Raw genomic sequence first — 14501 nt, 5'->3', positions numbered from 1 at the left:
TAATTAGAGCTTAGGGCTGGGTCTAGCTGAGATTTCCCACCCCTTTCCTCGGGCCGGGTCTAGCTGAGATTTCCCACCACTTTCCTCGGGCCGGGTCTAGCTGAGATTTCCTACCACTTTCCTCGGGCCGGGTTGACCCGAACTGCACCAAAAACTGTTCTTTTGAGCCCGAGCCCGAATTAAACCCGTCATTTTTTAAGCAAGTAGAGCGTTAAAACTGAGCCTTTTAAAATCATTTACAGGCGGTTTAAATGAGCAAAATCCATTCAGAATGATGTTGATCTAAGCTCTAATTCTTATTGGTGTAGCACAGCATAGTCACCCAGAGTGGGAATTAAACCTTAGTCTCCCACATGGTAGCTCACAGGCAGGCGGTGGTGTTATCCACTGCACCACCACCAACATTTGTCGAAGAGCCCATTCCGAAATTCAGCGCGTTTCTGTAGGCTATTTTACTCATGTCTAGGCCTGTGGATCATTGTTAGCATTATTGATGTTTTAATCATTTGGAGGTTTATGTGTAATACACAGTTTTATTAAATAATAGTTCTATGCTTTTTTCTGTGCTGTTCTGTTCATTAACATCAGTGTGAACAGTTTTCACTCATTCAAACAGCTCAGAATAGTAGTTAAAAGCTCAGTTTTTGTATGTTTTACTTACTAATAAAATGCTTGGAAGTTTACAGGGTCAGGCTGGGTCAGGTCGAAAATCAGGCTGAATACTTTTGGGCTCAATCTAAGCTCTTAAACAGGCTTACAATGCTAGTGACAGGAGAATAGCATTGTCAATGAAGAGAAATCACAATTTTGACACCATTAACAACAAGCTCAAAGTAGCTCCACACTTTAGAACCTGAGACTGAATCTCCAGTTTGTAACAAAAATTAGTTAAAAAAAATGATTGAGATGTTTAAAGTCAAAATTATGCAAAGACTTGTTTTTATAAGTTGTCTTTATTAAAAAAACACAAATATTATGTTTTTAATGCAAACATCACACTTAGCAGTTTTGATCCCATGTGCTTTTTATGCGTCATACTGCGTCATGATGCTTAGTGTAGTAAAACTTAGTAAAAAAAAAAAAGTAGTGGTGTCCAACAATTAACAAAATTATGCTTCTTAAGACTTTAAAAGTGTATACTTAAATGTAACTGAAATATGAAAAATGAATGTAAGACTGGCAATATTGAATTATCTGTATATTTATATTAGTGAAGTCAATCGCTTATAAAAATAGTTTAGTATTTAAATGCAAGTATATCCCTTAATTTTTGATAGAAGGACAGAAATAAATGTTTTATGTGTTTTATGGCAAACAGACTACTATTACTTTATCGTATTATAATATTTTAGAGATTTTTTTAATGTTTTTTTAAGTTAAAATATTTGATGTGCTAAGTAAAAATGCTCTGTCCCCTCCTGCCCTTCCTCTAAACCCATACATCACCCAGTGCCCCTCTCAAACTACTCCTCCCATTTTTTGCCTTTTTCAAATTTGAGGGCAGAGTCAGCTAAAATTAAGGAGTTTAGTGCCTCTTTAAGCATACATTTTTTAGTGTTGTCCTTCTAAACTTAACTGTACAAGCCTCACATCACCAAACACAGCAATGCAGACCAGTGTATAGTGTATTTAAGCATATATTTATAGCTTTGACAGTTCAGTTGCTGTGTTTACTGCTGACGTCCAACCAAATGTCCCTCCCAAACTACCCCTCCCATTTTTTTTGCTTTTTCAAATTTGAGCTGAGGGTGAAGTCAACTAAAGTTAAGGAGTTTAATGCCCCTTTAGGCATAAATTTATAGTTTAGACCTTTTAAACTTTAAACAGTAAAGTTAATGTAAAAAAGAGATTATTATAAATTAGTGTAAATAAAATTACATGTTAAAGATTCTAGATTAATCACATGCATTCATTACAAAAAAGCCAAAACTACATTCCTTAGAGAGCACTAAACCTGCTGGTGTCCAACCATCTGTCCCCTCCTGCCCCGCTTCTAAACCCATACATCACCCAGTGTCCCTCCCAAACTACCCCTTTCACTTTTTAGCCTTTTTTAAATTTGAGCTGAGGGTGGAGTCAGCTAAAATTAGGAGTGCCTCTTTAAGCCTAAATTTATAGTTTTGACCTTCTAAACTTAACAGTAAAGTTGCTGTGTTTACACGGCTAAATAAAGCTGCTAATGTAAAAAGGCTAAGTTTAAAGAGATAATCATGAATTAGTGTAAATAAAATTACATGTTAAAGTTTTTAGATTAATCACACGTGTTAACTACAAAAAAGAAAAAACTACAATCTTTAGGGAGCACTAAACCTGCTGGTGTCCAACCATCTGTCCCTTCCTGCCCCACCTCTAAACCCATACATCAGCCAGTGCCCCTCCCAAACTACCCCTCCCATTTTTTAGTCTCTTTTTTTATTTGAGCTGAGGATGGAGTCAGATAAAATCATAAAATCAAAGAGTTTAGTGCCTCCTTAAGCATAAATGTATATTTTCACTCTTAATACTCTAAAATTAAAAAAGTAACAAAGTAAAATTGTAAAAAAAAAGTGGTTACACTTTATAATAACTTTCAATAATATATTTTTAACTAATGAACAAAGCAGTAGTTTATCAGAATTTGAACATTAACAAATGCTCACACATGACACTTATTTATCAGTATGGATATTTATATTAAAAATGTTAGCAAGTCATTAGCTCATCAGAATTAGAACATTAATAAATTGCTAGTAAATGCGAATTTAAACCGCGCAAATGTTTAGCAAATGCAGTTTCTAAAAATGTGAAAAATAAGAGTTATTAATGATTCATTAATTCTATATTAATGAAAGTTATTATAAAGTGTTATAAAAGCTCCTAAAACCTTCTGAAAGGATGATCAGGTACTGATCAAGTCAAATGGATAAGTTAGGTGTGTGTCCTAATTTTCACTGATACAGACACAGGTAAGATCTTCAGAGGATGATCAGATCCGGTACAGAAGTAGGGTAGAACTCTCTCAGTGAAGGTGTGTGTTATGGTGTACAGGTGTGTGTTATTCAGAAGATTGATAAAGGTCAGTTTCCCCCTGTTCCAGTCCAGCTGCACTCTGATCTTCTGCAGCTTCTCTCCAAAACTGAAGCAGTGAACGGGTTCTCCCGGGCAGCGTCTCCAGTATTTACTGCTGTTAATATTAAAGCCCAGAGTCCAAACCGAGCTCATGAAGTCCTGACCCTTCCTCGAGACCTGCTCCGATATCAGACCCAGCTCCCAGTCGTGACCGTCTCCAACCTGAACATCCCAGCAGTGTGTCCCGGAGCTGAACCCCTCAGAGCCCAGAACACACAGGTACTTATCAAACCTCTCCGGGTTATCAGGAACCGCCGGGTTCTGGTGTCGGTATTCTGCAGCGGTCAGATCTTCGGAGAGCCGGAGGTGCAAGGCTGCAGTGTTGGGGTCCAGAGTAACGGGGGCTGTAGAGAGAGAAGAGAATCAACCATTAGGTTCTTCTTAAAAGTACTATGATTAAACAAAAGTATTGGGACATCTGCTCAATAATCGCAGTGCAGTACAGCAATTGCAAGACATCCATTGGAGAAAAACACTTAAAAAAATAAGATCTCCCTCAAAGTGGCAAAGTGACTCCCTCAAGACTTCAAATGTGTCGGAGGAGTCATTTTCCAGAGGAGGCCAAGCCAGTTTACAGACCATAATCCCATAGAAAATCTGTGGAGGGAACTCAAACTTGAGCCAAGTGGCAAAATCCCCCATAAGATGTGTAGAAACCAGGTGACCAACTGCAAGAAACTCCTGAATGCTGTGCTTACCATCAAGGTTTTCTCCACCTAAGTGGTAATAAGTCACATTTTGCTTAAGGATCAAATACTTATTTCACATAATCAAATACAAATTAATCTATAACCTTTATTTAACGTTTTTTTTTTTGTTCTGGATTTTGTTGCTATTCTGTCTCTCTCTGTTAAATAAACCTACCACAAAAATAATAGACTATTCACGTCTTTGTAAAGTCTCAAAGAAGAAAGTCCCAATGAATTAAAGCTATTGGGGAACTCCCCCTCAATATGGAGATCTGCGCAAGTGCAGCAGTGGATAAGAGTATTTTGGCCTCTTCCCATTTAAACAGATGGGATGCTGGTCTTGTATGAGTGGATGTAACTACCCAATGGCATTGCTATGATGACAGGTAAGTGATCTGATCTGCCTATAAAAACTTACTGTACTGGACGTTTTTCTGCATCTTCAGCCAGACTGTGTAGGTCAGGTTGGAGAGGTGTTTGGCTACGTCGATCAGAGCTCCTGGAGTCTTCACTGGAGTCACTGGTGAGTTCTTAATTCTGGAAATACATATAAAGTGTACAGCTTGGCATTTATTTACCCAAAAGTCAGCTTTCTGTTGTATTCTGTTGTTTCTGTTATTATGCAATCATTTTTATGATTCATTTTATAATGAATCATATTCAAATGAATTTATGATAACTAGAATAAACTGTAGAGTCTCTAGAGTGTAATAATTATTGGACAGAAATATACTCACAGTTTCTCTGTAGAGCTAAAGTCCTGAGAGGAAAAATAAAAAGTATAAAATTACAGAAGAGTCGTTTCAAATGTGCTCTAGATTAAATGTGTTATATCCCACATTTCAAATATTAATAAACAGCAAAGTTTATAGTCAGGCCGGCCACCATTTGTTCATGTTAGTCCTGTGCTGTGGAGACGAGACACTTACAGCCCAAACTGCACTGCACATGCAAGGTGACAGAGTGCAGGACTAAAAGTTCAGGTGAAAGATTGTCCAAATTTTCCTTCACCCAAAAAACATATAAAATATTTATACATCAAGAGATCTAATGATATGTTGAAACAGTACACTTTGGAAAAAAAGTGTGGAAAAATTTGGAAGTTTGGAGCAGGATAGCTGTGATGCTAACAGCCAGCCTGGGCAAAGTTAGAGTCACAGTGCTAACAGACACCACAGCTGGGCTTAGCAAGGCTGATGAGATAGAGAGAAAAATAAGGAGGGAGAGAGAGACAAACAGAAAGAAAGAAATAAAAGAGAGGAGGATGAGAGGGCCAAATCTGACCCCCGTGAGCTTGCTTATTATAGACCAATTTCTAATCTTTCCTTTATAGCCAAAATCCTAGAAAAAATTGTGTTTAACCAGCTGCGCTTGTATCTACAAAGTAATAGTGTGCATGAGGTTTTTCAATCTGGATTTAGACAAAACCATAGTACTGAAACAGCTCTACTTAGAGTAACTAATGATTTACTTTCAGCTCTTGATAGGGGCAGTAATGCCATCCTTGTACTGCTAGATCTAAGTGCTGCCTTTGACACCATAGATCACGCTATTCTACTTGATAGGTTAGAAAATCTTATAGGAATTAAAGGATCAGCCCTCACCTGGTTCAGATCTTATCTGAGAGATCGATTCCAGTGTGTTTACTTAAATAACGAATGCTCTTATCAGTCTAGAGTAAAATATGGTGTCCCTCAAGGATCAATACTGGGTCCATTACTCTTTACTCTTTATATGCTACCACTGGGTAAAATTATCCGTAGGCATGGTATTAACTTTCACTGCTATGCTGATGACACGCAACTTTACATATCTGCTAAACCCAACGAGGAGCTCTGTATAAATCAAATAACAGACTGTATTAAAGACATTAAAAATTGGATGACACACAACTTTCTCTTACTTAATTCTGATAAAACTGAGGTCCTTCTATTAGGTCCTAATATTGATAAAAACATAAATGTTAATACTGTAGACATAGACGGTCACTTAATTATACCTGGTAAAACTGTGAGAAACCTTGGGGTCATCTTTGACCCAATTCTTTCGTTTGATGCTCACATATGTAGCATAGTCAAAATTGCATTCTTCCACTTAAGAAATATAGCTAAAATCCGCAGTATACTCTCTCTGGAAGATGCTGAGAAGCTGGTACATGCATTCATAACCTCCAGGCTGGACTACTGCAATGCGTTGTTGGCTGGAAGTCCACATAAATTACTCCATAAACTCCAGCTAGTTCAGAATGCAGCCGCAAGAGTGCTTACCAGAGCTAGAAAGTTCGATCACATTACACCTATTCTTTCATCCCTACATTGGCTACCTGTTAGATTTCGTATAGATTATAAAATACTTCTCCTGACGTATAAATCCCTCAATGGTCTGGCCCCGCATTATCTACAGGAACTCCTTACTCCTTACAATCCGCCGCGTTCACTCCGCTCCCAAGACGCTGGCCTGTTATTAGTCCCGCGTATTAGAAAAAACTATGCAGGAGGAAGAGCGTTCTTTTATAAAGCTCCCCAACTTTGGAATAGCCTCCCTATTAATATACGGGACTCAGACACACTCTCAATCTTTAAATCTAGACTCAAAACATTTCTATTTGCTCAAGCTTTTGAGTAATGTCTCATTACAATTTTCTTCCTCTTACAGCTTATCCAGCAAATATAAACCCTGTCCTAATCATCTGCTTTCTCTTTCTCTCCCCATGTCCTGAGCTGCTGCTACCAGTGCCCATCCCACTCCAGCAGAGTTTTATAAAACCATTCTAACCCCTTTCTCTTCCCTCCCCTCTCTGTTCTCTCTCTCTATCTTTCTCACATGTGCTGAGACGCCTGGCCGGCCGGTCTTCCTGCATGTGTCCGTCTGTGGTTCCAGCTTTCAGGAATCAGCCCTGTCCTTCTACTAAGAATTATTACACAACCCTTCTAACTTCTGCTTTTTTTCTCTTCCTTTCCTTTCTGTTTCTCTATCTATCTGTTCTACATGTATGGAGATGCCCTGTTCCTGCACTGATTACCATTAACACACTCAGTATCTGTTTCTGTATTAGCCATAGCTCTATAGTTTGTGCCCATCACATTCTTATAGTCATAAATTAGTACCTGTTATATTAGCCATAGTTCACATTAATTCTCTGTACTGTTTTGTTCTGTTATTTGTTTGTTATTTGTTTGTACTGAGCGGGTCAACCCGAGTAGGATGGGTTCCTCGGACTGAGTCTTGGTTCCTTCCAAGGTTTCTTCCTCTTAAAGGGAGTTTTCCTTGCCACTGTGTCACCATAAAATTGGCATCTCTGTGGTGCTGCTCATAAGAGGCGTGGACCTGTTTTTCCTGTAAAGCGGCTTTGTGACAACCTTTGTTGTAAAAAGCGCTATATAAATAAAATTGAATTGAATTGAATTGAGGGCGGGTTACATACAGTGAGAGAGAGACATAGAGAGGGAGAAGAGAGGGAGGGAGGGGTGAAAGAAAGAGATAAAAAGAGAAAGACAGAGAGAGAGAGAGAGAGGAGAGAGTATAGAAAGAGGGATGACAGAAAGAGATAGAGGGAGAAAAAAAGAAATGGGTAAGAGAAAGAAAGCGAGACAAAGGGAGAGAGAAAAACAGAGAGGGTGGAGAGAGAGAAAGAGAGGGTGGAGAGAGAAAGAAAAGGAGGGGTGAGATAGAAAGAGAGGGGGAGACAAAGAAAGAGGCAGAGAGAGGAGAGAGAATGGAGAGAGAAACAAAAAAGGTAAAGAAATAAAGGAGAGAGAAAGAGAGGGTGGAGAGAAAGAGGGCAGAGAGAAACAGAAAGAAAGAAAGAAAGAAAGAAAGAAAGAAAGAAAGAAAGAAAGAAAACGAGAGAAGACATAGGGGGTTGAGAGAAAGAAAGAAAGAGACAAAAAATGGGAGAGAGAGAAAGAAAAAGGGAGAGAAAGAGAGAGGAAGAGAGACAGAGAGAGGGAGGAGAGAGAAAGGGGGAGGAGAGAGAGTATAGAAAGAGGGAGGAGGAAAAGAGAGATGAGAAAGAGTGTGAGAGACAGTGAGGGAAAGAAACAGAGGGAAAACAGAGGAGAGAGAGAAAAAGTGAGAGGGGAGTGAGATAGAAAGAGGGAAAGAGAGAGGGTGAGGGAACGAGAGATTGATAGAGAGAGAGGGATGGAAGAGAGAGAGAGAGAGATAGAGAGAGAAAGAGAGAGTAAAATATGGAAAAGTGACTCTTACTTGTAATATCTGAAAGTCCTCAGCTTTCATCAGCTTCTCTATGTTTTTGATGGTTTGTGAAAGAGAGGATATTCTTCCCTCCATCTCGTTTATCTTCCTCTTCATCATCTGACTCTTCAGCATCTCCTCCTTCTTCAGTGCAGCTATCCTCACCTCTTCTTCAGCTCTCAGAAACTGCTGAAGCTTCTCAAACTCCTCCTTTATCTGCGTCTCTGTGAGCTGGACCTGCGTCTGGAAAGAGTGAAACACTGTTAGGAAGCTTCATCAGATGATCTACAGGACTTTCACATCTACAGGACAATCAGACAGATACTGATCACTAACAGGTCAGGTCAGGAAGATGCTTCACCTTAATGTGGGCTGCTGTTTGTTGATAGGCTCGTTTAGCTTCCTGGAAGACGTTCTGGTTCTTCTGGAGAGTCTCTAAAGCAGTCTGGAGTTTATTCTGCAATTAAACAGCAGATCAGATGAGTGAGTGAATTAATGCTAATGAATATTAATAGAATTATGATCACCTCCTTCTACACCTATAGCAGAGCTTCTGAATATATCTACACTGATGGGCGTAGTGGTCTGGAAATGAGGTGTGTTCAGGTTCTGGCGTATTGCTATCTTGGCAACGGAAAACACAGACTAAATACAACCTAGACCAGGGGTGTCCAAACTACGGCCCGCGGGCCATTTGCGGCCCGTTTCCTTTTTTGGAGCATCCCGCGAGGTATTTTAGAAATAGAATGAAAGTTGGCCCGCTGTTAAGCAGGTTTTTATAATGTGAGATTCAAAGTTTGAACGCTAGGTGTCAGAAACGGGCCAAAGAGTCTAAAAGCGGAGAGGGTGCGCATTTCTAGCGCAGAAAAACAGGCCAAAGAGTCTAAAAGCGGAGAGAGTGCGCATTCTAGCTCAGAAAAACAGGCCAAAGAGTCTAAAAGCGGAGAGAGTGTGCATTTCTAGCGCAGAAAAACGGGGCCAAAGAGTCTAAAAGCATTGAGAGTGCGCAGTTTTAGCGCAGAAAAAAGGCAAATGAGTCTAAAAGCGGAGAGGGTGCGCATTTCTAGCACAAAAAATGGGCCAAAGAGTCTAAAAGCGTTGAGAGTGCGCAGTTTTAGCGCAGAAAAAGGGCAAATGAGTCTAAAAGCGGAGAGGGTGCGCATTTCTAGCGCTGAAAACGGAGCAAAAGAGTCAAAAAGCGGAGAGAGTGAAGTTTTAGCGCAAAAAACAGGCAAAAGAGTCTAAAAGCAGAGAGGGTGCGCAGTTTTAGTGCAGAAAAACGGGCCAAAGAGTCTGAAAGCGGAGAGAGTGCGCAGTTTTAGCGCAGAAAAAGGGCAAAAGAGTCAAAAAGCGGAGAGAGTGAAGTTGTAGTGCAGAAAAACGGGCCAAAGAGTCTAAAAGCGGAGAGGGTGTGCGTTTCTAGCACAGAAAAACGGGGCAAAGAATCTAAAAGCAGAGAGGGTGCGCATTTCTAGCGCAAAAACAGGCCAAAGAGTCTAAAAGTGGAGAGAGTGCGCATTTCTAGTGCAGAAAAACGGGGCAAAGAGTCTAAAAGTGGAGAGAGTGCGCATTTCTAGCACAGAAAAACGGGGTAAAGAGTCTAAAAGCGGAGAGAGTGCGCAGTTGTAGCGCAGGAAAAGGGAAAAATTTGTCTAAAAGTTGCCGTAATGAAGGAGTTTAATATTAGACATCATGAAATTAAACATTAATTTGAAAAATCTTAGTTTACACAACACTGTCAAAGATATATAAAGATAGTAAGTCAAGTAAAATGGTGTGTAAATGAAAGTAATCAGGAAAATGTATTATTTAAAGTGGTATATTTCATTATTTGTTTTATTATAGAGTCTGTGGCCCGTGACTTCAAATATATTTCTCCTTCTGGCCCCCAACAAAAAAAGTTTGGACACCCCTGACCTAGACAGACATCAGCAGTAAGACGTTCATTGCTATGTTGGCAGCAGAGAATTTTCAATTGTGCCCAATGCTTTTACATCAACAATAAATTAAAAATGAACAAATGTGAACAAGCAGGTCAGTTTCCTCTGCTGAGAGGCGTTGGACACGTCCAGGTAGCTGCGCTGTTAAAAAAGCAATCCGCCAAAGTCAGAGCTCACCTGGCTCTTAAAGGGAATGTGAGGCAAGTGATTCACTGATTGGTTTATTTCACGTTACGCCCAAAATTAACCACACCCACGATTGAATAAGAGAATTAGCACACGCCTTTTGCAAATTTCAAGCTGTGTACTTTTCCAGTCGTCAAAGACACACTGATACGCCCTAAATCAAGCTGCACAGTGCACACAGTTGACAGCTCGCCTATAGAATTAATAAATGTTTTAGTGATCTATAGCGCACTGGCCAATTGTAGATCTTGCAGCTGGATTTAGCGTGTGTTGGCGTGTCTTTGCTATTGTAACGACAGGAAAAGTACACCTTGTGCAGCTTGAAGCAAAAGGCATGTACTTATTCTCTTAATTACTCATGGGTGTGTTTAATTTTGGTCATAACATGAAATCAGTGTATCACTTGCCTCACATTTTCTTTAAGAGTCAGGTGAGCTCTGACTTTGGTGAGTTTGTATTTTAACAGCATGGTGTTTTTGTGCGTCTCCACAGAGACAGATTCTGACCTGCTTGTTCACACTGTGAATATACACCAGCAGCTTATTTAAAGGAACAGCAATGTTATTTTATTCTTTATTCTGTTTATTGTTAAATAACATGTCGGGTTTGTGCTCTGCAGTGCGTTCACAGGAAAAAAGTGAAGAGACTATTTTAGTTTCTGAATTAGTTTCTCTGATTTTGCTATTTATAGGTTTATGTTTGAGTAAAATGAACATTGTTGTTTTATTCTATAAACTACAGACAACATTTCTCCCAAATTCCAAATAAAAATATTGTCATTTAGAGCATTTATTTGCAGAAAATGAGAAATGGCTGAAACAGCAGAAAAGATGCAGAGCTTTCAGACCTCAAATAATGCAAAGAAAACAACAAGTTCATATTCATAAAGATTTTTTCATTAGAGTTTAGAAATCAATATTTAATCACAGTTTTCATGCATCTTGGCATCATGTTCTCCTCCACCAGTCTTACACACTGCTTTTGGATAACTTTATGCTGCTTTACTCCTGGTGCAAAAATTCAAGCAGTTCAGTTTGGTGGTTTGATGGCTTGTGATCATCCATCTTCCTCTTGGTTATATTCCAGAGGTTTTTAATTTGATAAAATTGGTAAACTCATCATTTTTAAGTGGTCTCTTGTTTTTTTTTTTCAGAGCTGTATATATTCATATATATTCAACTACAATGCTATTTTATGGTGGGGGCGCAAGGTGTTAAAATACGTGCCTTACACAGGGTGTGCAATAGATTCCAAACTGTATGCGTGTGTGTAATAGAGTGGAGAACATTGAGTGATTAAACGCAGTGTTTAAGAACTCCAGCAGCACTGCTGCATCTGACGTATAGACACTTTTTTAATTCTTTAAAGTGTTAAGTTAGATGGAAAGTTTGATTCGCACAGCTTATGAACGTCGTCTAACCTGTCTTACCTCTCTAATCTGTCTCACTCTCAGAACTAGAGAAGCCAGTCTTCAGGAATGTATGAAATCCCCTTACCTTCAGCTCAGCCACAGCTTCCTCCGCTGAGAGGAACTTGTGATTGGTGTGTCGGACTGAGGTCTGACACACGGCACACACAGGCTTCTGATCATCCAGACAGAAGAACCCGAGCTTCTCACGGTGGAGACTGCAGACCACCTCAGACCCCCCCGCAGACCCTCCACGGTTCTTCCTCTCCTGGAAAGCATCACACAGGTTCTTCAGCGCTCGGTTCAGGGTAGGATCTTCTTTAGAGGATCTTCTCCTGCAGACCGGACACTCTCTAGACCCTTTACTCTCCCAGAAGCCCTGCAGACAGGTTCTACACACACTGTGGGTACAGGAGAGCAGAACCGGGTCAGTGAAGACGTCGAAACACACACAGCACAGCAGATCCTCGTCCGGTAGAGAGCTTTTAGATCCCATTTCCATCTGCTGACCTCTTCTTCTAATGTTTTTTTAACTGTTGCTCAGAAGACGTGGTCTTCAGAATGGTCTGATTCAGTGCTGAATCCTCAGATAGATGGTTAAAAAGTCAAAGAGGTCAGATAAGAGTATTTAGCAGAGAGGAGAAGTAAGAAGTAAGCAGTGAAAGAATGAGTTTCAGTTCCTCCAGCAGGTAGCAGGTGGTGTAAGTGGGAGGAGCTTAGCAAAGGGCAGGGCGGGGCTGAACAGGTGAGTAACTTTCATTTCTGACCACATTTAAAATCCCTACAGAGCACCTAATGTAACATCATGTAAAAAAAAGGTTTATTAGGAGTTAATTAATGGTTATTAATTAGGTTATAAACCATTAATAAGCATTTATAACACATGAATAGAAAGGGCAACAGTCATGGCCTGTCATGTAGCAAACAGCGATTCCACAGTAATTCTTTTATTTCTTCTTTATTGTTGATGATTATGGATTACAGCCAATGAAAACCCCAAAATCAATGTTTCCAAACATTTGAATATTATATAAGACCAATTGGTACTTTTAGCAGTGTGGGCAGTGTGCCACGTCCTGCTGGAAAATGAAATATTAACTTTAGTTATTACTTATTATTTATTTAACTGTTATGACATATCCAATTACTAAACTGACTTTATACTGACTTTTTTTATATAATTTTATTAGATATGTTAAAAAGTCATTGTCACTGTTGTTCTTTCTATTTATATATTTATAAAGTGCTTATTAATGTTTTAAACAGTTATTAATAACCATTAATAAACTACTTTTATAATAAAGGAGCCTTATTTTAAAGTAATACCAAAAAAATAATGTGCGGCCGCAACGTGGGAATGAGATTAAGGCATGGGAATGAGATCCTAATGCATGGCCATGACTTATTAAGGTGTGGGAACAAGATCCTAATGCTGGAAAATACTGTTCAACTAGAGGGATATTTACTTTTGTTACCAGCAGTTTAGACATTAATGGCTGTGTGTTGAGTTATTTTGAGGACACAGTAAAATTACACTGTTATAACTGTTATAGCTGTACACTGAATATTTTACACTGTATTAAAGTGACATATAAAATAAATATTTTTCCCATGAAAAGATATAATAAAATATTTTCTAGCAGTTCTTGTATAGAAAGGGACATTTATATAATTATAATAACAATACTGTTTAATATTAATATTATTATTTATGGGAAACACCTTTTACCTAAAAGAACCATTCGAAAGCTTTAATACATGAAGGTTAATTCAATGTCACAATTTCAACATTACCTGATGATGCCTGTTTGCGGATGTTAAATGTTAAAAGTTGTTTTTAGTTTGTTTTAAGGCCGTTTTCTCATCATTAAACTGTAAAAAAAAAAATGTAATACAACCAAAACATTACTTTTTTTCAATGTTCTCTGCTGTCAGGGTAGATTTTCTTATATAAACTCTTAATATACTCATTCTGTACCATGTGGAGTATAGTGCTGTTACCCCTCCGGACGCCAGGCGGCGCTGCGGACTGAGCGCAGTGCTGTAGGGGGCGGGGATGTGGTGATGCCACAGCTGGTTTATATGGAGAGAGACTGCCCACTTCTGATGCACACTGTTATAATCAGAATATTACACCACACCGCTAGAGGGAGCCCTCGAGCAAGACTAAAATGAATAGGAGTGAATGGACTGAACTGCTAAAACCCAAATTAAAAATAGTATTTATGCTCTCAAGATATTCCTTGGATTTTGGAAAGTAGAATTAAGTGTTTTGCCTTTATAAACAGGAAATTTGGGACTCCGAGTGGTTCAATAAGCTAAAGCACTGCCACTGTAATCGATGGTTTGCTGGTTTGAATCCTGGTCATGCAGCTTGCCATCAGCTGCCGGAGCCCCGGGAGAGCACAATTGGCCTGTTTGCTCTCCGTGTTTGGAAGAACTTTTGAAGCTGGTGGGGTGTTTGGGTGGCGTAATCAGTCTCAGACTAAGAAACCTGTCAGTCCAAAAACAGCTGACCAATGGGGATTCAAGAATAACGCCTTCTTCTAAGCCCCGCCCACCTGTGAAAAGTCTGCCAAAACTCAGAAGCAAAAAACTGAAGCTGAAAATAAAAACAAAGACTGGCAAAATTCAAACAAAAATATTTTTTAAATAAATGCAAAGGATAATAAAGTAACCAAGTATATTTAAAAATATATATTTGCTGTATATATTTTTCTCTATTGATTTTGCAACATACAAATAATGTGAGAGTAGCCATCAATACATGAACATTGATTTAATGTCAGAGTTTCTACACTAACTGATGATGCTACTATAACATATCTGCTCTTACAACATCTCTGCTCTTACTGTCACTCTTACACCTGCTCTTACAGATACTCTTACAACCCCTCTTACAGCACAGCTGCTCTTACATACACTAATACAACTTGTAAGGGAGTTGGTTGGGTAGGACTGTATTTAGGAACT

At 39.1% G+C, this 14501-nt stretch overlaps 1 protein-coding gene across 1 annotated transcript; it reads right to left on the bottom strand.

Annotated features, from left to right (window-relative positions):
• Nucleotides 1–2556: 2556 nt before the first annotated feature.
• On the bottom strand, nt 2557–12627 carry LOC103037130 (E3 ubiquitin-protein ligase TRIM35-like). The gene is made up of 6 exons (XM_022666672.2): nt 11617–12627; nt 8356–8451; nt 8007–8237; nt 4535–4557; nt 4216–4334; nt 2557–3452 (listed from the first exon to the last, which is right to left on the bottom strand). Exons 1-6 carry the CDS (start codon nt 12028–12030, stop codon nt 2908–2910), a joined length of 1428 nt encoding a protein of 475 aa, XP_022522393.2. The 5' UTR covers nt 12031–12627; the 3' UTR covers nt 2557–2907.
• Nucleotides 12628–14501: the final 1874 nt, after the last annotated feature.

The sequence above is a fragment of the Astyanax mexicanus genome, chromosome 3 (genome assembly GCF_023375975.1).
Source record: "Astyanax mexicanus isolate ESR-SI-001 chromosome 3, AstMex3_surface, whole genome shotgun sequence".
NCBI lineage: Eukaryota > Metazoa > Chordata > Actinopteri > Characiformes > Acestrorhamphidae > Astyanax > Astyanax mexicanus.
The sequence above is the reverse complement of the archived record's forward strand: the minus strand, read 5'-3'. Positions and strand labels throughout refer to the sequence as shown.